The sequence below is a fragment of the Gavia stellata genome, chromosome 5 (assembly GCF_030936135.1).
Source record: "Gavia stellata isolate bGavSte3 chromosome 5, bGavSte3.hap2, whole genome shotgun sequence".
Lineage (NCBI taxonomy): Eukaryota > Metazoa > Chordata > Aves > Gaviiformes > Gaviidae > Gavia > Gavia stellata.
In genome coordinates this window covers 36,020,308-36,046,480 of record NC_082598.1, presented here as the reverse complement: position 1 = coordinate 36,046,480, position 26,173 = coordinate 36,020,308, and the positions used below count along the sequence as shown (strand labels likewise).

The window sequence follows — 26,173 nt, the reverse complement described above, 5'->3', positions numbered from 1 at the left end:
CATTCACAGAACTGACCATTTTAATCTCTGAAATGAGTATTTCCCAGATTATAAAAAAAAATAATAATATACAGAAGGACAGGAGGGAAGCTATCAATCACATGCTTTGTCCTGTTCTTCAGCTAGTCTTGCAAATGTCTTGGACACATATGATCCTGAAGGATCTTACCAATAAGAATGAACCTTTTTTCAATGTCTCAGGTGTGCTTTCAGTAGCTTCCACTGCTGAAAAGCAATGGAGCTATGAAGAAGTGTGACCATTCTCCTGGACAGGATGGAATACCTAGTTACACATATATCATATAAACCATTACTTGTGATTGTTCCTACATAATGTAAAATAAATGAAAAACACATGGACACATGCATTAGCTGAACCTACTGCCAGGGATAGCTGTCTTCAGACAAATGGATCACATACCTATAAAGCCAAAGGATGAAAATAGTTGGGAAAAGATTAATCTCCAGTGACATCAGTTTAATTTCTGAAGTTCAGCTAGATGTTAGTATTTTAGGTTTGGCATCATCAGATAAGTTGTAATTGGCCCTCACCTATGCTCAGTATGAACATGCTCAGGAATTAAAGGTTGACAATGGTCACAAGTTGATCAGACCATGTAGCTGAACAGTCTGTTTCTTGAGAACTGGTTTGAAGTTCATTTCTTTGATAGAAATAGTCAACAACTCAGAACATTTCTGCTCTATTTCACTCGTATCTGACACAAGATATTTACAATTACCACAAAACTACTAAAAAGTTATTTATTGATGGTCAGTTTATACTTTTTCTCCTACTTAATATATTAGGATCAATCATTATGTTCCCACCAATGAGAGCTTCATTTTTATACATAAACTTCTTTAGAAAAAAATAATAAAAAAAAATTACGTCAGCTACTTTCTCCTACTCCAAAATTTTTAGGGCCTCATTAACCATAAAAGGTTGTTAAATTCTCACTAGGGCAAATCTATGCACTGATCAAAAGTCATGATAAACTTCCATTAAGTACGATAATCAAGACTTGGCTGAGGATTAACAGGTAGGAATTTTTTAGGTAGGAAAGCACTACAGACAGCTTTCTTCTATATTAACAGTTGTTGCCCTCCCCCCCTATTGATTAAATGCACTTGGCATTCTAGCCCGGTTACTTATAAATACATCTTTATACCCTATGTCATCATGCATGCCTCAGCCACATGTAGTGGCAGTAGCTTAAGAATTGTCATATTAGGATGTCAGCACATATAAACAATGACTACAACTACACATGCAGCTTTCTTTAGTTGGATATGTATGTACTTTGGAACTTTTCTAGACCATCATATGAAAAAGAAGAACTGAAAAACCTTCAACATTAAAAACCCACATAAACAACAAATCCTGAATTTCGGTCTCTCCTACAGTTTCATTACAGCTACACATCAAAAAAGGTGGATCATCTATTGAAAAATAAATTGACTCAAGCTTTCAGAACATAGGATTCAACATTGCAAGAAATAATATGTAGGCAGCCAAGTTAGTGTGACAGTTACATCTGACGCTTTTTCCTAACCCTAAAGAAAATTAAGTTACTGCAATGAAATACCCATGGTGATTGTGTTAAAATACTTCAAAAATTCTCCCACAGTGGCTACAATGCAGTCTTGCTCTTACGTATATACCTGTCCCAGCACACATGGCAATAGAATCTTTGGTCAAGACATTTCAAGAAGTGGGAAATTATCTACATCCCTCAGGGACAATGAATTGCAACCTGCGTGAACAGTACAGAAGTGACACACATAGCATTTATCACTGCTTTGTGGCTTCATAATTCCCATACTGAAGCTCTGGTTAGAGAACTCTCATTTTAACAAAACTTTCAAAGGAGAGTGAGGTTTGTTGAAGTCCACAGTGGGATGCTTCTTTTTTTTGATTGCTTTGTTAGCACATTGGTTTCCCCCATAAGCAATTCTGGTCTCCAGTATCTCAGCGTATCCCAAAATAGCTCTCCATATTAAAAAAGCAGAGTGCTCCACCCTGCCTAAAGAGGCTTTTTTCCATCACTTCCTTCAAACAATTAATGATGGATGGCCCACCTCACTAATATCATCAGGTAGTAATAAAGTTATTAAATTTTTCTCTCCAGGTTTGGTATATTCATCCCTATATAACTCATTAGAAAAACTTGGAAGGAAGACCAGAAAGAGGAAGCTTGGAAATGTGGGGTTTTTTGCCTTGTGTTCCTCAGAAAACACTCAAGAGCTAACCAAGAGTTACCAGGCAATCTCTGATCCAGCAAAGTATCCACGAAGCCTTCTGAATTTGTAACAGAAGTGTTTTACTGATAACTCACACATTTGAAATACATGGATCAAGACATCAAGTACAAAGAATCATGCCCTCACTTCATTAACACCAACTGATGTTTGTGCAAAATGGCAGATGTTTGATGAAGAGTTGCCTCTGCTGTTGTTCTCTAACAGCAGATCTGCGTTCTCTTTCAAAAACACCATCTGTCTTTAGCTATATTCAGTTCTCATTTTTTACTTTGAAATTTGTTAAGTCTGGTCCCCCCCAGTTATAATAAAATTTTGTCTGGTGATAGAAAAAAATTATATAAGACTGAAAGCCCTAGCCAGATTTTTGTGAAAGATGTTTTGTAAATAAGCAGCTCTGCCATCACAGTAAGTTGAGTTTACTATACAACCTAAAATTTGCTTTTCAGGAATCTTGATATATCCAAGAACTTTTACAAAAGCTACAAAGTGTCACTGACTGTCTTTATGGTTAGATGTTTCTGAAGATGTAAAAGGCTTGGATATAGAGCCAGCATCTATGAATTTGTGACCTTCTTTACACTTCTTTGAGATCTAATATACTAAAACCAAAACAACATAAGATGCTTATCAAGACAATACATCTCTGGAAAATTAATCTGTTTTCTAAATAGAAACTGGAAAGATGGCTAGTACCAGATTTTCTGCCAGTCATCTTTGGCAAAACCAGACTGAATTTCATTGCTGAAGATTTAGTTTGATATCTAAGGACTCAAAAACAAAGTTTTGTCAGTCATTGAAATGGTTGTAATTTTTTAATATGTTTAATAACAGCATTATATAATATAGAATCCTTTAAAAATTACAATACCTTTAACTGAGCACCAAATAAATACATTAAAACATAAGGAGACTGTCAAGCCTGCAGTGAAATCACAGGCATTTAAAAAACCAACTATTAAAAGTATATTATCTAAATATTTAGATCCTCTTGGTCATCTATTGTAACCAGTTACAATACTTGTGCCAATTTCATATAACTGGCAGCAAACCATATAACTGCTCTCCTAATGATGTGAAAAGCAACTAGAGTCACTGCAGCTATCACTATGAAACCGGACCACGAGAACGATATGTCTGCTAAGAGCACTACTTTGCTAGTAAAACTGACTTCCTCTGTTCCAAGAGTAAACAGTTAAAAACATGTGGGGAAATAAATATTAAAAGGCCTTTTCAGGAGATGGAGAACAGAAGCTTATTGTTTATCTCATTCCTGATACACAGCGCTAGTCCATTGTTTCAAGAACTTTGTACAAGTTTATTTGTCTTTCAGACTCATTTTCTGTTAGAATGTGTTCAAATACTGTGTAAAATTGTGGGGGTTTTTTGGGAGGGTGTTAGGGAGCAGGGTTTTGCTAAAGGCCTAAACCTCAGACATGTAAACAAGCTAGGACTCTAAAACCTGCAATAGGCATTGTGACTTACCAACTCAAATGACTGGGTTTGTTGAACCAGCTTCTCAAAAGGATTTTTGAGCCCAAACCTAAAGTGTCCATCTTTAAAATACTCGTTTTACATATACCCAAATTCCTAAGCATCTATATATCTTTTAACAGTAAAGTCCCCAGTTGACTAAAATTCCCCTGCTGGACCAAGCAAGCGGTGTCTCACCTTGATGAAACCACTTCGGTGACAGCTGTCATGTACAAACCCGTGTTTTATCAACCCTGCATTTGAGGCACAAACATCCATAAGATGTTCTCAGGTTATTTTCACTCTTCATAAAAACTGTGGAAGATGGTGTTACCCCACCACACTTTATTTTTTTAAAAAAATCACTGTACTGATGGTTGTTAAAACATCTGCCACAGATACTGAAAAGCTGGATTAAATTTCCAAAAGGATTTACACTCACATCTCCTGCTTTGCTGACACAGAACACTAAGCATCAAGCTACTGTCTGGTCTTTTGAGGACACTGCCCATCTTTCATAGAGTAATTACAGACTTCATGTGGCTCACAGAGCAACAGCCTGACTCTCTTCAGCTTAATAAAGAGCATTTACCTAGGAGAAAGGAAAATTTGAGTGACTGCCTCTCCTCCAGTTTCTCTGAAATATTAACACCTGAACAATATACTCTGAAATATAGGCCCCGCTGGACCTGTTGTTTGTGAACAGAGAAGGCCTTGTGGGGGATGCGACAGTGGGAAGCCATCTTGGGCACAGTGATCACAAAATGAGAGAGTTCTCGATTCTCAGAGAATTAAGGAAGGGGGTCAGCAGAACTGCTACCTTGGACTTCCAGAGGGCTGACTTTGGCTGTTTAGGAGCCTGGTGGACAGAGTCCCTTGGGAGGCAGTCCTGAAGGGCAAAGGAGTCCAGGAAGGCTGGACACTCTTCAGGAAGGAAGTCTTAAAGGAGCAGGAGCAGGGCGTCCCTGTGTGCCAGAAGATGAGCTGGTGGCAAAGACAACCAGCCTTGCTGAAGAGCGAGCTTTGGGGGGAACTCAGGAAAAAGAAGAGAGTTTATGACCTCTGGAAGAAGGGGCAGGCAACTCAAGAGGACTACAAGGATGTTGTAAGGTTTTGCAGGGAGAAAATTAGAAGGGCCAAAGCCCAACCAGAACTTAACCTGGCGAGAGCTGTAAAAGACAACAAAAAAATGTTTCTATAAATATATTAGTGACAAAAGGAGAGCTAAGGAGAATCTTTATCCCTTACTGGACGTAGGGGGAAACATAGTGAGAAAGGATGAGGAAAAGCCTGAGGTACTTAATGCCTTTTTTGCCTCAGTCTTTAACAGTAAGACCAGTTTTTCTCCAGGTACCCAGCCCCCTGAGCTGGAAGATAGGGATAGGGAGCAGAATGAAGCCCCCACAATCCAAGGGGAAATGGTTAGCAACCTGCTACGCTACTTAGACACCCACAAGTCTATGGGACCAGCTGGGATCCACCCAAGAGTACTGAGGGAGCTGGCAGAAGTGCTCACCAAGCCACTTACCATCACTGACCAGCAGTCCTGGCTAACCAGGGAGGTCACAGTGGACTGGAGGTTAGCAAATGTGACACCCATCTGCAACGAGGGCCAGAAGGAGGATCCGGGGAACTACAGGCCTGTCAGCCTGACCTCGGTGCCGGGGAAGATTATGGAGAGGTTCATCTTGAGGGCACTCACAGGGCATGTACGGGACAACCAGGCGATCAGGGCCAGTCAGCACGGGTTTGCTTAACGCAGGTCCTGCCTGACTAACCTGATCTCCTTCTATGACAAAGTGACCCTCTTTGTGGATGAAGGAAAGGCCGTGTATATAGTCTACCTAGACTTTAGTAAAACCTTTGGCAGTGTTTCCCACAACATTCTCATGGAGAAACTGACTGCTCATGGCTTGGACAGGTGCACTCTTTGCTGGGTAAAAAACTGGCTGGACAGCCAAGCCCAGAAAATCGTGGTGAATGGAGTGAAATCCAGTTGGCGGCCGGTCACAAGCGGAGTCCCCCAGGGCTCAGTATGGGGGCTGGTCTTGTTTAATATATTTATCGATGATCTGGATGAGGGGATTGAGTGCACCCTCAGCAATTTTGCAGACCCAAGTTGGGAGGGTGTGTTGATCTGCTCGAGGGTAGGAAGGCTCTGCAGAGGGATCTGGACAGGCTGGATCGATGGGCCAAGGCCAACTGTATGAGGTTCAACAAGGCCGAGTGCCGGGTCCTGCACTTGGGTCACAACAACCCCAGGCAACACTACAGGCTTGGGGACGAGTGGCTGGAAAGCTGCCCCGCAGAAAAGGACCTGGGGGTGTTGATTGACAGCCGGCTGAATATGAGCCAGCAGTGTGCCCAGGTGGCCAAGAAGGCCAATGGGATCCTGGCCTGTATCAGAAACAGCGTGGCCAGTAGGACCAGGGAGGTGATCGTGCCCCTGTACTCGGCGCTGGTGAGGCCGCACCTCGAATACTGTGTTCAGTTTTGGGCCTCTCACTCCAAGAAGGACATTGAGGTGCTGGAGTGTGTCCAGAGAAGGGCGACGAAGCTGGTGAGGGGTCTGGAGCACAAGTCTGATGAGGAGCGGCTGAGGGAACTGGGGTTGTTCAGTCTGGAGAAGAGGAGGCTGAAGGGAGACCTCATTGCTCTCTACAACTACCTGAAAGGGGGCTGCAGAGAGGTGGGTGTTGGTCTCTTCTCCCAAGTGACAGGACAAGAGGAAATGGCTGCAAGTTGCATCAGGAGAGGTTTAGACTGGATATTAGGAAAAATCTCTTCACCAAAAGGGTTGTCAGACATTGGAACAGGCTGTCCAGGAAGGTGGTTGAAGCACCATCCCTGGAGGTATTTAAAAGACATGTGGATGAGGTGCTTAGGGACATGGTTTTGTAGTGGACTTAGCAGGGTTAGGTTTACTGTTGGACTTGATGATCTTAAAAGTCTTTTCCACCCTAAATGATTCTATGATTGACACCTTCCGACAGTTGTCCATGGATAAGACTGTGCCCCATTCTCAAGGAAGAATTGCCATCACTAGTTTCTGAGACCATGCATGCTCCTGTGCACAGCTGCCCCTCTCAGTCTCAAGCTAGCCGGTCCACGCAAAGCAAAAGAAATTCACAGAAGCAATACAAGTCCCAGTTCCCTCCTTTCACTTCAAAGTTTTATGTTACAGAGCACACAAGGCCTAATGCCATTCTGCTTTTTCTTAAGCCACCAGATTATGTCCAGGTCAGCTTTACACCTCCACACTCTGTATTGAGTTTGTATTCCAATTACTATGACTAAATCCACAAAGGAATTTAGGCTTTTCAATAATTAACACGATGGTGTTCAGCCAATTTGCTAAGCTGCCAATTTACTAAAGAAAAAATATGGGACCTATATGAAAAACAGTCCTTAGCTTTACCAATCAAATATTTAACATTTTCTGCTACTTGTACCATGGAGGGTAGGGGACAGCAGACCTACCACAAGTGAAGCTTTCAGGCACTGAACTCCAGGGTGAAGGGAATGATACTTGTCACCTCAACTGAGTACAAAACCTCTCACTAGAAGTCAAACAACAGATAAACGCAGTGTAGAGAACCATCTTTCCTTAAATGTTCCTTTAGGCAGTTTGTGCTGCTATAATCCACTTAACTGAAAAGACAACCTGAAGACATAAGCAACTGTGCAACTCTTTGAAGGCTTCCAGCTACAGGTAGATAACACTTCAGCATTTTAGAATACAAGCTAATACTGGCAGAGTATAATATTTTTCTGATTTCCGCCTGCCCCCCCCCCCCCCCCCCCCAAGAGACTGATCTCAAAGAAAATACCTGGTTTTCAGCAAGACCCAACATTTGCATTTGGGTTTCCTACCTCTAATTGCAACATGGGATATTAACATTATAAAAACAGCTGAAGTCAAATAAAGCTCATTGAGGTACAACTGCTTCAGCAAACTTTCAGCTTGCTACTCAGTTTCACACAATCATGACAGTTATCAGTCCTTCAGGCTGCAAAGAAGGTAGTTATTAAAGAGCTCAGGTATATGCCACCAGTGGACTCAAGCCATTTGCAGCTACGCTGCCTCCACCTTTGACCACCTTCATTTTGCTTATTGGTGAGAAAAGATGCTGCCAAAATGCCTGAGCCTACCAAGACAGCTCCTGCTCCCAACAAGAACTGCAAGAATGCTGTCACCAAAACCCAAGAGAAGGGCTACAAGCAATGTAAGAATAGCAGAAAGGAGGGTTACTGCATCCATCAGTACAAGGTGCTGAAGCAGATCCATTATGAGACTGGTATCCTAACCAAGGCCATGGGCACCATGAACGCCTTTGTCAATGACATTACTGGATGTATCACTAGAAAACCATGTTGTCTGGCACATCAAAAGGAATGCTTGACCTGAGAGTTCCTGAGAGGCAGAGTCTGCCATGCACTTGGAGCTGCCCAGGGAGCTGGCCAAGTGTGCCATGCCCGAGGGCACCAAGGCTATCAGGCAAATACAGCAGCTCCAAGACCTAAAGTGTACTATTGCCCAAGAACTTGGATGTACTGGTGGATGAAAAACTAGACATGAGCTGGCAATGTGTGCTCACAGACCAGAAGGCCAACCGTTATCCTGGGCTGCATCAAAAGAATCATGGCCAGCAGGTCGAGGGAGGTGATTCTGCCCCTCTACTCTGCTCTGGTGACACCCCACCTGGAGTACTGTGTCCATTTCTGAAGTCCTCAGCACAAGAAAGACAGGGACCTCTTGGAGCAGGTTCAGAGGAGGGCCAGAAAAACAGTCAGAGAGATGAAACACCTCTCCTATGAGAACAGGCTGAGAGAGTTGGGGTTGTTCAGCCTGGAGAAGAGAAGGGTCCGGGGAGACCTGATAGCAGCCTTTCAGTACTTAAAGGGGGTTCATAAGAAAGACGGGGACAAAAGCAGGGCCTGTTGAGATAGGACAAGGGGTAATGGTTTTAAACTGAAAAATTTAAACTGATAGATTCAGACTAGATGTAAGGTAGAAATTTTTTTTTTTTTTTTTTTACAGTGAGGGTGGTGAAACACTGGAACAGGTTGCCCAGAGACATAGTAGATGTCCCATCCCTGGAAACATTCACAGTTGGGCTGGATGGGGCTCTGAGCAACCTGATCTAGTTGAAGATGTCCCTGCTCACTGCAAGGAGGTTGGACTAGATGACCTTTAAAAGACCCTTCCAACCCAAACCATTCTATTATTCTATGATTCTATCTGCACCACATTCTGGCAGAACTGGAAGTCAGCTTGAACTCTCCTTATGACCACATGCTTTTACCCCAAACCACACATTCTTATGCCTTCACACGAGTTGTTTCTATACACTGATTCTGAAGGGATTTTTGGTGGGATAGCAGTGACAGGCTGGTTATTCATGAAGGGTGTGAAAAGAGATCTGGCTACAAACCAAGCCATGTCAGCTTGTAAGAAGTCACAAAGCATTCTTACTTTGGGCAATATTAGAAGCATCAGACTGAATTTTAGTCAGTCCTCCTACAAACCCTCGTATCAAAGGATCTGGATCTCCATGTCATGTTGTTCATCTGCTTCCTAATAGCAAAATCAACTGTAAGTGTATAATTCCTGACAGACATTTGATCAGCCTGTTTCAGAAGGCATCCAGCAAGAAAGATACCCCAACTTCTTTAGATGCTCCAGTACTTAGTTATCCTTAGCATTACTTTTTTTTCCTAATTCTAACCAGTGTCCTTCCCTGTAATTTAAGCCTGAAACGTAGCAGTTCAGGTGATTTAAATATACAGAATCAAGCTCAAAAATTCCAAACATACACAAGTCAAATCAGGACCAGAAGCTGCCCAACTGCCAGCCTACACTTTCTTTATATTGCACTGCACACAGACAGCACAGCAAGTTTGAGGTCCTGCAGGGTAGCCACAGATGTCAGTGAGGCTTAGCCAATAGGTAAGAATAAAGGAAGTAATATGACTTAAGGAAAATACTACGTTAGATTGGGACTCAGCTCAAAATCTCTTACAGATTCAGAAATCACCTTATTCAAGAGTAGAGCTGAATCACTGCTTTCTTTAAAGGTTCCATGGACACCCCCCCACCCCCATAATCAGCTCTGTGGGCACAGTAAAGCTGTTTCTCACCCTTCCATTTCTAATAAGCTAGAACTAGCCTGTCAAGTTTGTGGCTTCATGCTATTGGAAGGCACAGACTTAATTTATGAAGTTAGGCCTACACAATAAAGACCATAGATAAATTACACACAGCACGGACTACGATTCCTGCAGAGAATTTCAAAAGCTCTAGGGCTGCAAGAGCCAGAATGGAAAACCCAGGGCATCAGAGTGTGATCAGTATCAATGTACATCTTGGCTAGAAACATCAAGGCTCTCAAGGTTTTACGAAACTGAGCATGACCCCAAAAATAGGCCATATACCAAATTGTTGGTAATTCCCAGAAAGGTGCAGACAGTAACTGCCTCATGTTTTCTTTCCCACTCATACATCAGTAGATAAATGTAAGGACTCAACATGTAAGTTCACCTGCAATTGGTCAGAGCAATATCATACAGCTGGATGTTATTACATAGCAGCATGCTCATACTGTCTTGGAAGGCCAAAACTACAGTATCTTGTTAACTGCATACATTTGGCTCAGAATTGTACAAGAAAGTTTCATGCCCTGGAGAACTTGCAACTGACACTATAGATTTGAAAAATCTTGACACCCCAATTGTAGTATTATTGAAACTGATGTTTTCCAGACAATCCAAATACAGACTGTTGTAAATCTGAGGACAGATAAGTTACATAAGTATGTTAAAGAAAGGGAATGATATAGCAGCAGGAAGCTGCTAAACAATGTTTCTTTTTTTGGTGATGGCAAATCACCTGGGCAATCTTCTCTGCTGCAGTATGATGTATCATGATTAACAGGAAGTCCCTAAAGCAGAAAACTGATCCCTTCCTGTTCAAATATCTTTATTCCTGAAGATCATAATTTGCCCAGAGATTTGACAGTTCTTCACACTAGTATCTTGAAGGGAAAGGAGGAGTTGGCTTCTAGGAAGTGCTTCAGCTTCCAAAGGTGAAGTTACAGTACAATGCCAACATCCCCCAGTGGATATCTACACCCAAATTAGCCCTAGCCCACTAGGAGAAAGGCTCAGGAAATTAATACTGAGCTTTCATTTGTTTTGCTTTCTTGTTAACAGAAGAACATTAGTATGTAGTCATTTATCATGTATTGCTTCAGCTAAGGGAAAATGAGAGCTCTTTTACAGTTTTTTGTTTGCTATTTATGTTCTCTATAATACCATTAATTGCAGAACAGGCTATTAGTTTGCAACACTTGTTTGAGCTATATTCATGCTTTTCCTAGCCGGGGAAAGACAAGTTGATGTTTGCTGTGTTTAAGGCAACACAGGATGTTACAGCTGTATTGCCAGTTAATTGCTCTATGTTGACTCATTTGCAGGCTACAACTAATTTTTCAGCTAACAGAACTAGACCCTAGTTCAAGCAGCAAGTACAGTGACAACAAGACAGAAGTCGTTGTGGGTGACGTTACTTTAGCAATTTCCTAATTCTCCTCCATCAGTACACTTTCATTGCTGATCAGTGAACATCATTAATTAATGAAGAATCCAAAACTGTAGCCATGTTTTCCACCAAAGGTTTTATCCCTGCACAGAAAAATTCTTCCACAAGTAAAACAGTCTACAGACACAATTCTAAAATAACACTTCCTTGCTATCTCCATTTTTGGTACCCAGTAAGACACATGATGAAGGGCACTTTTCAAGAGATGCAGCGTATACTTCTTATGAAAATCAGGCCTTTTAGGAGATGCCAATTCATATAACAAAAGCCAGTGCCAACCAGGAAGGTGCAGAGTAAAGTCCTCTAAAATGTTCTTAAACAGTAACAAACTGACAGTTGGAACAGTACAACTATATGTACTTTGCACATTGGGTAAAGGAAGCAGCACCTGTGTCCATACCATAAACCTAAATCCATGGCAGTTGAAGTTATACAGAAGGCTTGAAGAGCAGAAATGAAAACATCACAATCACATTCAGGCAGATCAAGATATGTGAGAATGGGAAATCAAAGACAATATAATCTGAAGTAGATATTCTATTTTGTATCCCTGAAGTTTTACACTTATTAGGTAATTTCCTCTCTTTGAAAAAAAACACATATGGAAAGGCGGATTTCCCTTCCTAGAAATTGTTTACTTCCTCAGAACTTTAACATCCTCTGTTTTTCAAAGTAATCCACCTATTAATAATAAAAGCTCAGAAGACTCTTTTTTGCCTCAAGGTTCTTCAATTTTTCATCAGCTTGGTCCTGTTGAAAACAGAAATTCTCAATTCTAACCCTTAGGCAGAGATCACTACAAGGAACAACAGACTAGTGAACATTTGCACTTAAGAAAACTAAAGGATGAAGTCAGTGACTGTTGGTATTCTCTGCTTCTAAAAAGGCTTGAAAGCTTTACATACATGGAAAAACAAAATTGAGAAGTTGAAAGGTAAATTTTCTCTACTAAATTTATACAACATAGTTAATCATCCCAGTTTTCTATCTTACCTCCTGAAAGAGAACGTAGAGATAAAAAGTTGTCAAATTACAGTGTTGTACACAAAACCATCAAAAATAGACATATTAAACATATCTTAGCAGAAGTTTAATTATTATAAATTTAGTGTCCAAAACACACTAAGCTCCTTGCATTGCCTTGCCTTCTCCTACGAACCCACTGACTTGCAATTTAAGCTTATGCACATTTGATTCCTACAGTAATTAAACAAATTGCTTATAAGGAAAACATTAGAAAAGCATTTAATGTTAATTTTTTAGCCTTTGCATTCTGATCAGCAGGGTGAAAAGAAATGACATATGATCGACAGTTATCTGAAGACTAGAGTTTGAAACCAAAGTACCACAATAGAGTGGGGGAAATCACTAATAGTTTTACGTAGTATCTATACAGCTTTTTGTATTTATAATAAAATCAGCTTACGATAGACTGGTGTCATGAACTAGATACTGTCCGTAAGTTGAATACTTCAAATCATTTTTATAGTACTTTTAAAAATAGAAATAGCATTGAAATATAAACAAAACTCTATGCTAACAACTGTTATGTGATCCATACCTAAAGAAGTCAACATACAAAATCTTTTTATGATACAATATTGAAATGTTGCTGCCTTTGTAATGACACAACACGGTATCTCTACTTCCTGATTCATCTTCATGAAGCTAAGGTGACGCCTTACCTTGATTTAGATGGTGACATTTCGAACTTTCAGATGCGTCTGATACAGACAGCACAGAAAGTTAAGCATGACAAAACACCAAAACTACACTGACCTCAATTTTCAAGCCTGGTTAGCATTTGTAGGATCCCAGCTTGAAATGCACAGCATAATTTGAAAGTAACTTCTGAAGTTCATCAAGTTTTAGGAGGCAGAACTATGTATCTACCAGGACATCAAAAAAATATGATAAAATGTGTGTATACACATGTAAAGCCATTTCCAGTAATAAATATACTGTAAATAAGGTTAGCAGATTCATTCAGACAGTGCCAACCTTTTCAGCAGATCTTACTAATTATATAAGACTTACATGCCTATGTGAATTAAAAAAATAAAAATCATTATTTCAAGTGACAGAAATAGACACAAGTGCAACACTTTTTTTTCATCTTTTATTTAAATCTTTCCAGTATTCTCCAAAATGCATTTACGAGGCATTTTGGGCTGAACTTAAAACTAGAATAGTAAAAAGCTGGATACTAAGGCCTTTTCAGTGGCTTTTTAAAAGCACACAGATTTCCTGTAACTAGTTTTAATGAATTCAGGGAGAACTTGTATCATTGCCTTCAAAGGGAGCACACAGATCAACAAGAGCTTCTGAAAAATACCATAGTCTATAACAATTTCATTTGTAAGCTTCATTTTGCTAAACATATGTTTGCCCTCTTCAAACAAACGTTTAAATAAATTCTAAGTTCCTTGTTTATAATGTGTTTTTGGAAGGAATACTATATACACCCAGGTTTGAGGTAAGTCATGGAAGAGCAACTACCTTGAAGTCATGACCTTGCTTTTAAGAGTCTTATTCAGACTAGATTCTTACATGCCTAAACTTGAATCTTAATTTCAGCACTTGCTGCAGGAGATACTAATTTAGGATTATGAAAAACAGGAAGTTAGATTTCAGTTTTGCAAATCTAAGGGTACAAATTTTACAATCGTATACTGTACCCACCAAAAGGGGGTAGGGGCCTCAGAGTATAGTTCCAAACCTATCCGTAAGACAGTTCATTAACAAAACTATCTGCTTTTGGGTACTGAAGACCTAAAAATCCTTTTAGCTCTTTAAAAAGGTCCTCAGTAAAAACTATCCACATGTCAACACTAGAGAAAATAAGTCCAATAACAAAAGGAGGGACTTCTTTAAGATTTAATTTACATATATGATTAGAGTGTTTTTACAATTTAGGTATTGAATGTGAAACTTTCACAGCATTATCTACGATAATAGTTCAGAAAAAACACACTTTTAATGAACGTAAAGAGAAGCTGTTCCAAAACATGCTGGAAGATAAAGACCACAGAAGTCTAACTAAAATGTATACAATACTGAAGACGACAGTAGAGTTACATAGATTTCTGAGACAACTACACACAAGAGAGCTTGCAATATAATTATTCTTTTAAGCCATGTTTGAACTCAAGCCACCTTCAAACTTCCAGCTCAGCTGATAATTTGAAAACCTACATGCACTGAGAAATAGACACCTTCCATAAAGAATTTGCAGTCACAGGATCACAGGTGTATATAAAGCGAAACACCCAAGATATCCCACTAACATTCTAACACAATTTGCCTCAGTTAAATTAATTCGGTACAAAACCAATGGACAGGGATTAGAATGGAGAATTTTCAGCAAATATACAGACATAGAAGAAGAAGCAGATAGCTCAGAGTGTAAATAGCTGTCTCATAGATGGTTTGGGGTACTGACTTCAGAATCAGAGAATCAAGTTCTCTCTTTCACAACGGCCAGCTAAACTGAGCACCACAGCAACTTCCTTTATGAAGTGTTACACTTGCCTTCAAACCACCTACTACCTGACCCCTATCCTCAGAATCGCATTATTCCATTGCTGGTGGAGAACAGCTAGAGAGAATCCTGTTTCCATAATGGTTATTCACATAACTATCTATTTGAAAACACGGGCCAAACTTCTAATGCTTCATCTAAAGTGTTTATGAACAGCCAAGACTTGACCATTTGGGTCCCCCAAGAATAAAATGCAACATAAAGATTAAAACCACAGAAGGGGATCAATTTGTTTTCAAATCTGCAAATTGGGATTTTTAAGTGTACATATGAAGACTAAAGAACAATTAAAGAAATATCTGTGGGACACCCTGGCACACTGTCTATAGGTTAGAAATTTGACTAGAATGAAAATATAAAAAAAAGTCATTAAACACAAAAGACCTTGGATACTCAACCATGTGAATTCCTCAAGGACCTGGCTCATTTTCCCTCACACCTGCTTCCCCTTCGCTCTCCTAAGCAGTGTGTTGTAGCTTTTGCGGAGAGGACTGATTTCTCCACAGCATTTTTGAAGTCTGGGGTGGTGTGTGTTTTTTTTTTTTTTTAACCCCATCAGGAATGCTATTGTTTGGGCCTCTGTCATCATACAATTTAACTACAGTATCTAGGCCTGCAGTTTTAGGTAATGCTTTCTGATCTATGTAAAATGCACCCCATGAGAACAGTCTTTTTTTGTTTTGAAGCCATCGTACCTGTCCCTGCCCCAGAACAGTGGGCACAGACAGCTGGCTCCTTGTCTTCTCACTGCAGCAATGATATCTTTCTCCTCTTCCCTTTCAAGCACTTTCATAACTCTTCCTGTCTCCTCTTGCAACTCCCAAAACTCTCATCACAACTTCAGACAATATCTGCTCTGATTTTCCCACATACGTTTCACCCATTCATAAGAAGCAGTAGCCTTTTATCATAAGAACATTTCCCAAGTTTATCTACACAGCTACTACTTGCTTGTTCCTCAAGCTCTTTTTAAATTTTCATTTCTGTTATAGGAAATCAGGAAACCACTGGTATCATGGACAAGTAGTGGTCAAAGCCACCTGTTAATAAACCTTCAGTTTACCTTTGCAAGCAAGCGTGTTCCATCTTTTATATTCAGCACCTATTGCAAGGAGAACTTGACTCCAATCCTTTCTTTGCATGGTGATGATCCAATATTGATAGAAACAATTACTTAAACACAAGAGTTTCCTTTCAAATAGCAATTCAGATGACAGTCTTTTTAACTGTTCATTAGGAAATAATTAATCTGCCCCATTCTCTTCTGATGGCTAATGATACAGCGAGTGAATGCCAGCACTGACAGTGGAATGCATCTACATAGAAATAGTGTAACACCTATTTGCTCTTGTACTTTTTGTAGCTCACTCTTAGCCATATGACATGTTTATTTTCATTTGTGGTTTTAAGCAGTGACTGATTTTAGAGAATTATGTTTAACATAATTACACCACTAAATATTACAAAAAGTAAACAAATTCACACCTGGATTTATTTAGCATATCTCTGCAATTAATTTTGCCTTGCTCATAAGAAAACTATTGCCTCAAGCTCGAAGGCATCCTCCTAATGCTTTGCTATAGTATGTGTTAACTAGAACAGGTGCAGACCTCCAAACAATTTTTGTAGAGTTTGCAGTCCTGATGATGAAGTGTGTCCTGAATCTGGCCTTTCCTCAAGCCCATAAATCAGTCATCTGTGAATCAAATGCCACTGGTAAAAGCATGTGAACATGTAAATCTACAACTATGCAAATAAGGAATTAAACACCTCTCTCTTGTACTTGTTTAAAAGTAGAATGATAATCTGCAAGGCTCAGATTACACGATCCATATCTGTAAAGTGACCCTTATAGAAGAGGTCTGTTAAAAGACTTGAATTTGCCTGATGGTCTGCATGTATGTCAAAACAAAGTCTTTGGTTTGGTCTTTATTCTACTGTCAAACCTATCAGCGTCTCACTTAGCTCTCATACAGTAGCACTTCATTTCATTAGCCTCTTTTATATTTTACTTATTCAAAGTAAACCATTTGATTGCATCAGTCATACTGAAATTATTTTTTCCTTGGGATTCCTAACAAGTACAGATTTCTCCAGAAGAAAAACAGTGCAGTTACCATGAATTTGATTATCTGGGAGGATGTCACTGCTTAGAGTTCCCTGTTAATTCAAAATTCACTAGAAATTAAATAAAAATTTTACTGGCAATTGCTGGTTTCTGTCAGAATTTGCTTATTAAAATGTGTGAAATACATAATTGGCTAGAAGGAGCAGTGTGATGTACATGATCAATATAGGACTTAAATAATACATATTGAGTGTTTTCCACTGGCATCCCTTTGGGTCGCTACTGCTTGCTTGTCTCTAAAATCCTTACTATTAGAAGGAAAAAAAAAAACAAAAAACCAGGGTTGATGTGTAAATCAGACAATAGCTGCTTAAAATCTTAAGTGTAAAGCACAAAACACACAGAAGTCAGTAGTGTGACCTCTATGTTCAAAAGGGAATCATTTACCATATACTTCATTTAGGCCAATCACTACAGTTTAGGACTGCCTCAAAACCTACAGTCTTTTTGAAATTCAAAACTTCCATAGATGTCTCATGATGTTTAAAAACAGCAGCTGAAATACCAAGCCAAAGCTGGGGCCATCTAATCCATTAACCCACCCCTTATGATGGCTCGTACTGGCTGCTTCATTGGAGAGCGCAAAACATTCTGTTCTAGAGCTTTAGTAAATAACCTTCCTAAAATACAATTCTTTGTAATTCTCGCCAATCAATAATCATGTCATACCAATTATTTATTTGTCCTTATTTATCATAGTTCAAGGAACTACAAAAGCTCTTATCTGCGTAACAGAACAGAGAATTTGAGGTTCTCGAATGTGAAATTCAGTGAGAAACAGGCATTTAGTACCTTACAAATGTCATTTTGCACCTGCTTGAAAACTTGGTGCCAACAATATCTTGATTTCAGAAGATGTTTATGTTTACAAAATAGGAAATTTTTTTAGTTTTATAACAGTGTCTAATTTTTTATTAAGAGAAAATGAACAAAGACAGAACATCCAAGCATCCAGTTTAACTGTCTACACCACACTTTGTGCCACTGCCCTGAATCACTACTTTTCCCTTGTGGTCACTTCAAATAGTGAAAATACTGTTCATATGCACAGAAGCCTCTGTAGTAACATGTAATTTCCAGTTCATGCATTTTTTCCAGACATCAGAATTGATCCAGGTAACTGAATCATGGACAACCTCTCCCTCTCATTTGCTAAAACTGAATTTTGGCAAAGTATTAGCTTTTAGGAAGACAGTCCTACTGGATATCCTTGTTCTAGTCAGATTCAGAACAGGTTATGAGATTAGCTGTAAACAGCCATGAGATGTTTTGTTTACATTTGTATTTTATTCCAATCAAAAGACCAAAAGCAGTCTTAATCCTAACTGTTACGAATTGAAATTTGTACTTTTATGGGTTTTGTGGTATAGTCTACTCTGCTTTTGCACTTAATCTCATTAATCATAGTAAAAATATAAATCTGACCACTCTGCTTTCATAACTCATTCTGACTTTTGTATATATAATGAACTCAAGTACTAATGTCTCATCTACAATTTACATTTCAGAAATCCCTATTTCTATTTCTTTTATTGGTATTCCTTACTGCTATATCTAGAGACAGGTCACTGCATTTCATCAAGAACACTCATGAGATCTCTATAATTAGCTAATTTGTCTCTCAAATTCTTACCTCAGGTACAAATATTTATAACTTGTTGACATACGAAAACTTATTGCATCTTCTGCACCTTCATCACTTGCTACTGACATGATGGTTAAGTACCATCTATGCCTTTTTGCAAGGTGGCATGCTGTGCTTTCTGTGGCTTCACACACTTGTGCCTATCCCACTGAGAAATATGTGGCTTTATTAACATGATAACGCTCAAGGTACACTATGGTGATGAAGCTTTACATTCAGGCTACAGTTAATGAGTCCTCAGACAACATGGCAACATACTGAAAAGAACACTTTATGGCTGTCCTGCTCTTGTCCCTACCCTTCTCATCACGGGCTACACCATCCAACCCTAAGCCTCTTAGGAAGTATTACAACTACCTTTCAGTCTTGCTACAGTTGAACTGGGACTTCACCTATTACGCCGCTCAAAAAAAAATTCAGTAAGGAACTGGACACATTGTTTTTAAACTGTTTGAAAAACCACAAAGACCCTTCCACCTATTTTGACACTCAGTCACAACTACTGATTTCCTATTAGCATAACTGTTGATCCTATAAACAAATGAAACCTTCAGAAATCAATGCATTTTACTGTTTTTATAAGCCTTGATGAATTTGATTTTCAGCTATGAGAACTGCAGTTACTGATTCCATTTCCCTTGGGTTTTCTCATGCATCCCTGCCTTTTCTTTTGAGTCCTGAAGAAGAAAAAGATTAAAACCGCTATGCTTGTGGACAAATTTAACTTATCAGCAACTGCTGCTAAACAAGGGATAGCTTTAGTTACCCATCAAAGAGTTCAGTTGTACCCTGCTTTAATACTTGTACATAAAATGCAAGACAAGTGCCCTATCAATAGGTAAAGCTTTCATTATTCTATGCCTCAGCATTATTTAACAGCTATTTTCTGAAAAGGCTAACAAGAATGTTTACTGTATAGTTTGATCATAGTAAAGATCGACAGGAAGAAGGGTTGCTTTTCCTGCCATCGTATTTCCCCCCCCCATCGTTTGAGGCTTGCCATCTTCAGCATCAACTTTTGAAAACGTGTACTATGTTAACTCATGTTACTTAGGAACACAGAACCACATCTGTGCTATTCAACCCCCTGATGGTGGTTGGTGAGGTTTTTAAGGGTGGATGAATCAGAACACTATCTTTATTCAGGACAGAAAGATGGGGGGGGGAAAAATCAATCCACTTAGGGAAGAAATAACAGAAGAAAAGGCTCCATCTTTGGAATTTCCTGCTTTACAGCAGCATTAGTTATTACAGCACTGTTATGGGACAATACATCTGAACAGAAAAATACATTTCATGCTTCAAAAAAACTGAAAGCAGGAGTAGATCTAGAATGTGGTCATCCAGCATGCCTTTACTCAAAGATACATGCTGCCCTTTTAAGTATTTACTTCCCTCCCTTCTCCCTCCCATACATCAAGTTTTCCATTACACCAGTGCCTTTGAAAGTCTCTTTAGTTTTTGTTTTAGCTCTAGAATGTTAAGAAGCTTCATAATTTCAGAAAGGTCAACTTTTGTTAAAAAAGTTTTCATGAAAAGACACCACACTATTTGAAGAAAAATGAACACAGACAGAATATCTATAGTACAGCCATCTCTCAAATAGGAAGCTATACACCACATCCAACAGTAAAGAAAATACAAACTGGCAATAAGTAACATGCTTAATGTAATACTGAAATAACGACATGTGAAAGGATCACTATCGGAGTAGTAGGACACAACACCAAAGTACATATTTGTAAAATTCTAGTTTACAAACAAGCAGGAATTGTGAACTTTTATTTCCATGTTCATGCAGACAGGCTCACTGGAGCAGAAATATTGTTCCAAGGTCACATCTGATGTAATTTGCCCGCTCCAGATGCAACCTCATCATTGGTGTATTATATTCAATACCTGATCCTTCTGATACAGAAGTGACATTCGGCTGTTCCACAGTGTAACGTTATACAATGTACCCTAATTTGATATCTGAGCATGTTCCCTGGGCACATGCCATCTGTATTGTTACTCATAGGTTGGTCACATATGTAAGTATACAGAGAACAGTCCATAGGCTGAGAGTAGATAACCCATTCCCACACTAGCTCTCTCATAAGGTTATTGTGCTCCACAAACCGCATGGTTGTTTGATGCTTATCACTGTTTGCTCAAAGCTGATTATTTTAAATCAAACATACTAAAAAACTGTTACATCACTCGATTCTACCTTCTTTGGTCATCCTGTTCTCTCATTTCTATTACTATTTGCACCTGCTGCTATGATACTTCATTTTATGATTAATCTGCCTGCTTTTCTTTGTTAGTATCCTGTTTATGAGCACAACACATGGGCCCAGAGTCACCTTCAAAGGTCATCTGTCTAAAAAAATGTTTGAAGTGACTGTAATGTTAAAGCATGACAGCTGATGTTATTTACATCACTGCTGACCAAGAGAGAGCCTGACTTTGCATAACCCACAGACTTTCAAATCCTGTATAATCATCTCTTGGATAGAAACCATGGCTCCACTGAAACCTGAAAAACTTCTAGACTTCAATTGGAACTTGATGTCACCCTTTCCAATGCAAAAATATCTAATTTGTCCTGTGTCATATTATTGTCAGGGTCTCCTTGTAAACCTTCTGTTTGTGAGTATACTTCAGTTCATCATGAGCTGAAAAAATGTCCCTCTCCCTTCATGCCCATTTGATTTCTACATCAGTGACCTAATTCTACGCCTTTATACCTTACATCATGTGGAATTAGTTCATACTGGATACACTCTTTACTTAGTTGATGTTTCTTACCTCTAACTCATTTAAATTCTTCCTCCACACCAGATTCTATTGCAGCACCTCCATGGCCGTTACTGACAGTCACCGATTTGATTTACAAATAGCTCTGAGGGGATCAGATGTTGCCAAAGAGACAGTAAGGAAACAGAGGGAAGCTGGGAATTGATATGAGAAAAAAAGACAAAAGGAGAAAAGCAGAATGGAAAGAGTACAGAATATTGCTTTAAATAATAGAGACTAATAAGATGCATCTATCAGCACCTAATGGGTGTACACTGTTTAGTGATTAGTCATAGCTAGTCTTCACTTGTTTTCTTAAACCATAAATTCTTCATAGTAAGATTATGTCCACCTTGAACTGCAAGATGCTTCACTTTTTGCATACTGCTACATCAATATTTCTTATTGTTATAACAAAAGCTCTCTCTCCCTTTGTTAAAGGCTTACAAACACCTTAAAGGAAATACCAGCTCTGCTTGTTTATCATTTTCATCATAATTACAGACTCAATCATAAATATTCATGTAGTACCACACTGTAAATGTGCATTCCACTTTACAGAACACAGATGAAAGCAGTTCTCTAAACAACCTACTGTGTGACCCCTACACAGAGGTATAGAAAAAGAAGTTGGGGTGTGCATTCACCACGTAACAAAATCCTGGAATGATTCAAGTAAGATGGAGCTTTTCTAATGGGGAAAATGCATAGTAGCAATCCATTTATATATATTGCTGTTTCCAAATGCAATGTCTCATTTGGGGGATAGTTGCTGAACATGCTTGTCCAAATACTTTTGCAGGATATATATATACACACAGAAATAACACCTTGGAATTTGGCTCCTAATTACAGAGCACTGGTTACTAATTTAACTATAAAGATACCCGACCTCAAATTCTTGATTTCGTGCCCACTCAACCATCCAAACAAATGGCTCATCTTGGTGTGATTTAAATCCACATAATTATTAAATACGAGTTAAGACCAAAACATAATTTCATTTTCTATAGATGCAAGGTGAATCAGAATGTTTGGTTCAGTTGTCAGAATAATTTAATGCATTTCAGTATTAACTAATTCAGAAATTGTATTACTCAGTGAGAATGCAGTTGGTAGTTCATAAAATGCTACTTTTAATGCAAACGTTATGTGTACTAAGGGATTGTGGTTTTATTGACCTAGGTCTAACTACAGTTTTAATCTCTAAAGCAGATGTGTTGCAATTAGTAACTATTCAGAACAATTCATTTTGCACTGAAAAATCTATAGCATTAACATATAGTCCCAATTAGAAGACCTCTCCCATTTCAACTATTCCCTTGCATTGGCCTTCATGTTTTTATTTTCTCTAGCCTGTCTCAAAACCACTGAGATTGTTCAATAAAAGTTTAACTGGTTTGTGCTATTAATGCGCTTGTGCTCCATGTGGAGTGCTGGTTTCCTTCCTTTTACTGAGCGCCAAACGGAGGGACACAATGGGTGTGTTGTGCTCTGTCTAGCACGGTATGTGCGATATCTTTAAAAAAGGAGGTGTGAGCTGGCTGTAATACCACTACTCTTAACAGTACAAGTACCACAGACTAATCAACCACAGCACTGGGGCATGCAGTCCATTGAAAGCTGGTGAAAAAGCTGCTTTTTATTATGACCTACATACCGCACAGCAGCAGTTGGACAATTTAAATCTAGTTACGTTGAGGCTGAACACAATGCATGAATTCCACTAACGATGAACTCAATGATGTAAGGCTTTTCAAATACGCTCGCAAGTTCTGTAATGTTTTATTTCACCCACGCTATCCTGACAGTAAAAAGCACAAAGAAAAACCAAGAATCCTTTACCTTCAGTAGAAAATGCAAGCATAAAATTTTACCAACTATCAGAAACATCCTTCAGAATCAGCAACCATATGGACCACCCCATTGAAATATTTAACGAAAAGGCAATCAGATCAATTAATTCAGCAACCACTCTAAAGAAGCCACGGACCAAAGTCGACCTTGACACGCAACGACACCAAAAGCAGCTTATTTCTTGCGTGAAGTTCTGCCCGGTTTTATTTCACAAAACCCACAAAGCCCGTGCAAAGGCGTACCTCTCTCACACAAGCCGAGATGCGCAACGGCTTCCTTTTGTGGAGGAGTCCAGAGGCAAAAGCTCCTCAGCCGACCTGCCAGTAAGCAGCGCGTAAGCCTGAGAAGGGGCTCCTGCCCAGCCTGCGGCAGGGAGCCCCGGCGACCCGCACACCTGCTTTCAGAGCAGCGCCTGCTTCCTGGAGGCAGCAGCGCGCCCGAGCTGCGGGAGGAAGGGCAACACCCTTCTCCCGGGTCGCAGGCTTTCACTCGGAGCAGCTAGCGAGCTGCTGAGATAACATTGCGGAGAAACCTTGCCTTTACAAGACAAAACCCCGCTCCGCCGCCTGACAGCAGATAGGCAGCATTATCACCCCGCATTCCACCTCCGACCGGCTAGCAGGAACGGCAGTCACCCGCTTGTCAAAATGGCAGCTTGTGAGCGCGCTAAGCCGCTCTAACTACTCACTAATACGCCCGTTTCTTCTCTTTCCTCCGACGAGATTTTTGTTTATTCCCCGGTAAAGCACAGCATAATATGTCACATTGTTTTCCATCAGCAAAATGGCTGGTCCTTTCAGCACTGCCGCAGACAGCTCATTGGGCTCCCCCGGCTTTCCGGAGCCATGGCAACAGCCAACGGCCGGGCTGCCCCGCCGCCCGCGCCCCGCGGAGGGGCCGCCGTGCTCCGCTCTCCCTTCCCCAACGCCGTCCGCACCCGCGGAAAGAGAATCCGTCCTCCCTCGTCTTTATCCCTGCTGCCGGCTGTGCGGCATACCGGCTTCTGAGCGCAGCTAGAAGGCTGTAGCGGTGACGAGCACCCACTGCCGCAAGCAACCCAGGCCAGCAGGTTGCAAATTGCCCTCTGAACACGCTTTCGATGCGCTAAACTGAAGCATAAAAATTATTTGACGGGGCACAGTATAAGCACTCAGCGCAAATAATCACCTCTGTTTAGGAAACAGGGATAACCATTATGCAATAGTCGGCTGGTTTTCCAACAATAAAGCCCTAAGCCCCACTCGTTTACGAAAAGCTAACCCTTGACACTAACACAATTTACTCCCAGTGTTTATAAACACATTCCTTGATCTGAATGTGTTAAAGGCTGCTGCTTATTAGACGAGTTTCAAGGACTGTACATTGCAATCACCATGTAAACCAATTTATCCTACTTAGAATAACACAATTTTCCATTTCAATCAGGAGTAGGAAGAAAAGGAGACATTTCTGAACAACTTAAAACTGCTTATAAAAATTCCCACTCTTCAAGAGCTGTCATTATATCTCAACCGCCTAAGGAGTCAGGAATAAAAGCTCGAAAGCACATGCAGCACTCTTCAACCTAAAGTTCTTGGAAAATCGTTTAGAAATATTAAATATATCTGACTGAGCATGCTGCATTTCATACACAAAAATTCTGAGTATTGGCTTGAGGAAGATTTTTCCATCCCTTCCTAGTCATTAATGGGTATTGGCTTAGTATGTATAACAAATCCTGGCACTTCCTTGTTCAGAGTCATACTTTTCTAGAGCTACAGCAGGTTTTTCAGCTCTGAGTGCAGCTTGCAGGCAGAGCTCTGCTGCTCCACCGCTCCAAGGGGAATTTCTACTCTCAGGGTCCAAAGGCAGTGGTGTCTCAGTAGTGTCCCAGGCAGAGAACTAAGGTCCGCTGCGGTGGACTTCACACATTTCTTCCCTCAGCACCTTTACCCTCCTTCCCTTGTGTAAGCACCAGTTTCTCTAAAAGTGAGTATTACAAGAGGAAAGTGGCCTGAGGGGGGCTTACCAGGTAAATTCTGTTTAGATTTCTGATGCATCAGAGCTGAAATGTTCCAGTACGTTTAAATAGGTGTTTCAACAGTAACACTGATTTAGTCTTGTTTCTTCCTCTCTTAGCCATCTTTAAAAAGATGGATGGATGTCCACATCTCTCAAACTGCAGCTGGGGCTAAGAGCCTGTACTAGCATCAGGCGAAAAGTACCCCCAGCTTCTATGACTCGGGCACATACTTTCTGTGCCACGATTACTGCCCAACACTACTTTTTGATCAAAAAAGGATGTCTGCTGATTTGGCAACCTGATTCTGAAGCTTTTGGCTGGAAAACATTAAACTACTGAAGTAATTATTTACACACAAAGAAAATGTTAAAACAGAACCAGTCCGCATTACAAGGATACCATTTCGCCATGATTAGTTCGCTAACTTTTTTGTTAATAAACAACATGAAACAGATTGCACATCCAGTCCCTTGCTTCTTAATGCATTGATACAGTCACTGTATCACTACAGAAAAAATCTTCAGTAAGTGAAGACACAAGCAGGTTTTCTATCACTTCGGCGCACTAACCTACTATGGTTACTGTCATAATACTCTCTACAGGCAGGCTAAAACCTTAGTTTTCAAGAAAGTAGAGGTCACGAGTTTTTAAACGTTAGGTTAGAGCTTGGAAAGGTTTCAAGATGTTTGTCTGTGTCTATGTATCTACACATATACAGGTATCTTAACACACAGTGGAAGCACAGTATGTTCATAAAAGTGTTCTTGAAGTTAATTTTTTTTTTTTAAATAAAAAAGCCTGTCTGAAGACTACAACTTCATAATTCAATCTTTAGCCACCTACAACTATGTTTATAATGCAGGCACACTTCCATCCAGTTAAGAGTG

The 26,173-nt window shown here is 39.8% G+C and overlaps 2 protein-coding genes across 4 annotated transcripts in view; one reads left to right on the top strand and one right to left on the bottom strand.

Moving 5' to 3' along the window:
* SORBS2 (sorbin and SH3 domain containing 2) overlaps window positions 1–26,173 on the bottom strand; it is a 192,436-nt gene that overhangs the window by 151,230 nt on the left and 15,033 nt on the right. For 2 of the 3 annotated variants that reach the window (XM_059817373.1, XM_059817375.1), the window contains exon 1: window positions 23,527–23,729. The exons of the other annotated variant lie outside the window; for it this stretch is intronic. The gene's annotated coding sequence lies outside the window, so the exon portion shown is untranslated. Of the gene's footprint in view, window positions 1–23,526; window positions 23,730–26,173 lie in introns of those variants that run through there. 3 annotated transcript variants of the gene reach the window in all.
* LOC104253045 (histone H2B 1/2/3/4/6) lies at window positions 7,871–8,297 on the top strand. Its single transcript, XM_009819207.1, is given in 2 exon segments — window positions 7,871–8,137; window positions 8,139–8,297. Coding segments are annotated over 2 exon segments (426 nt in total).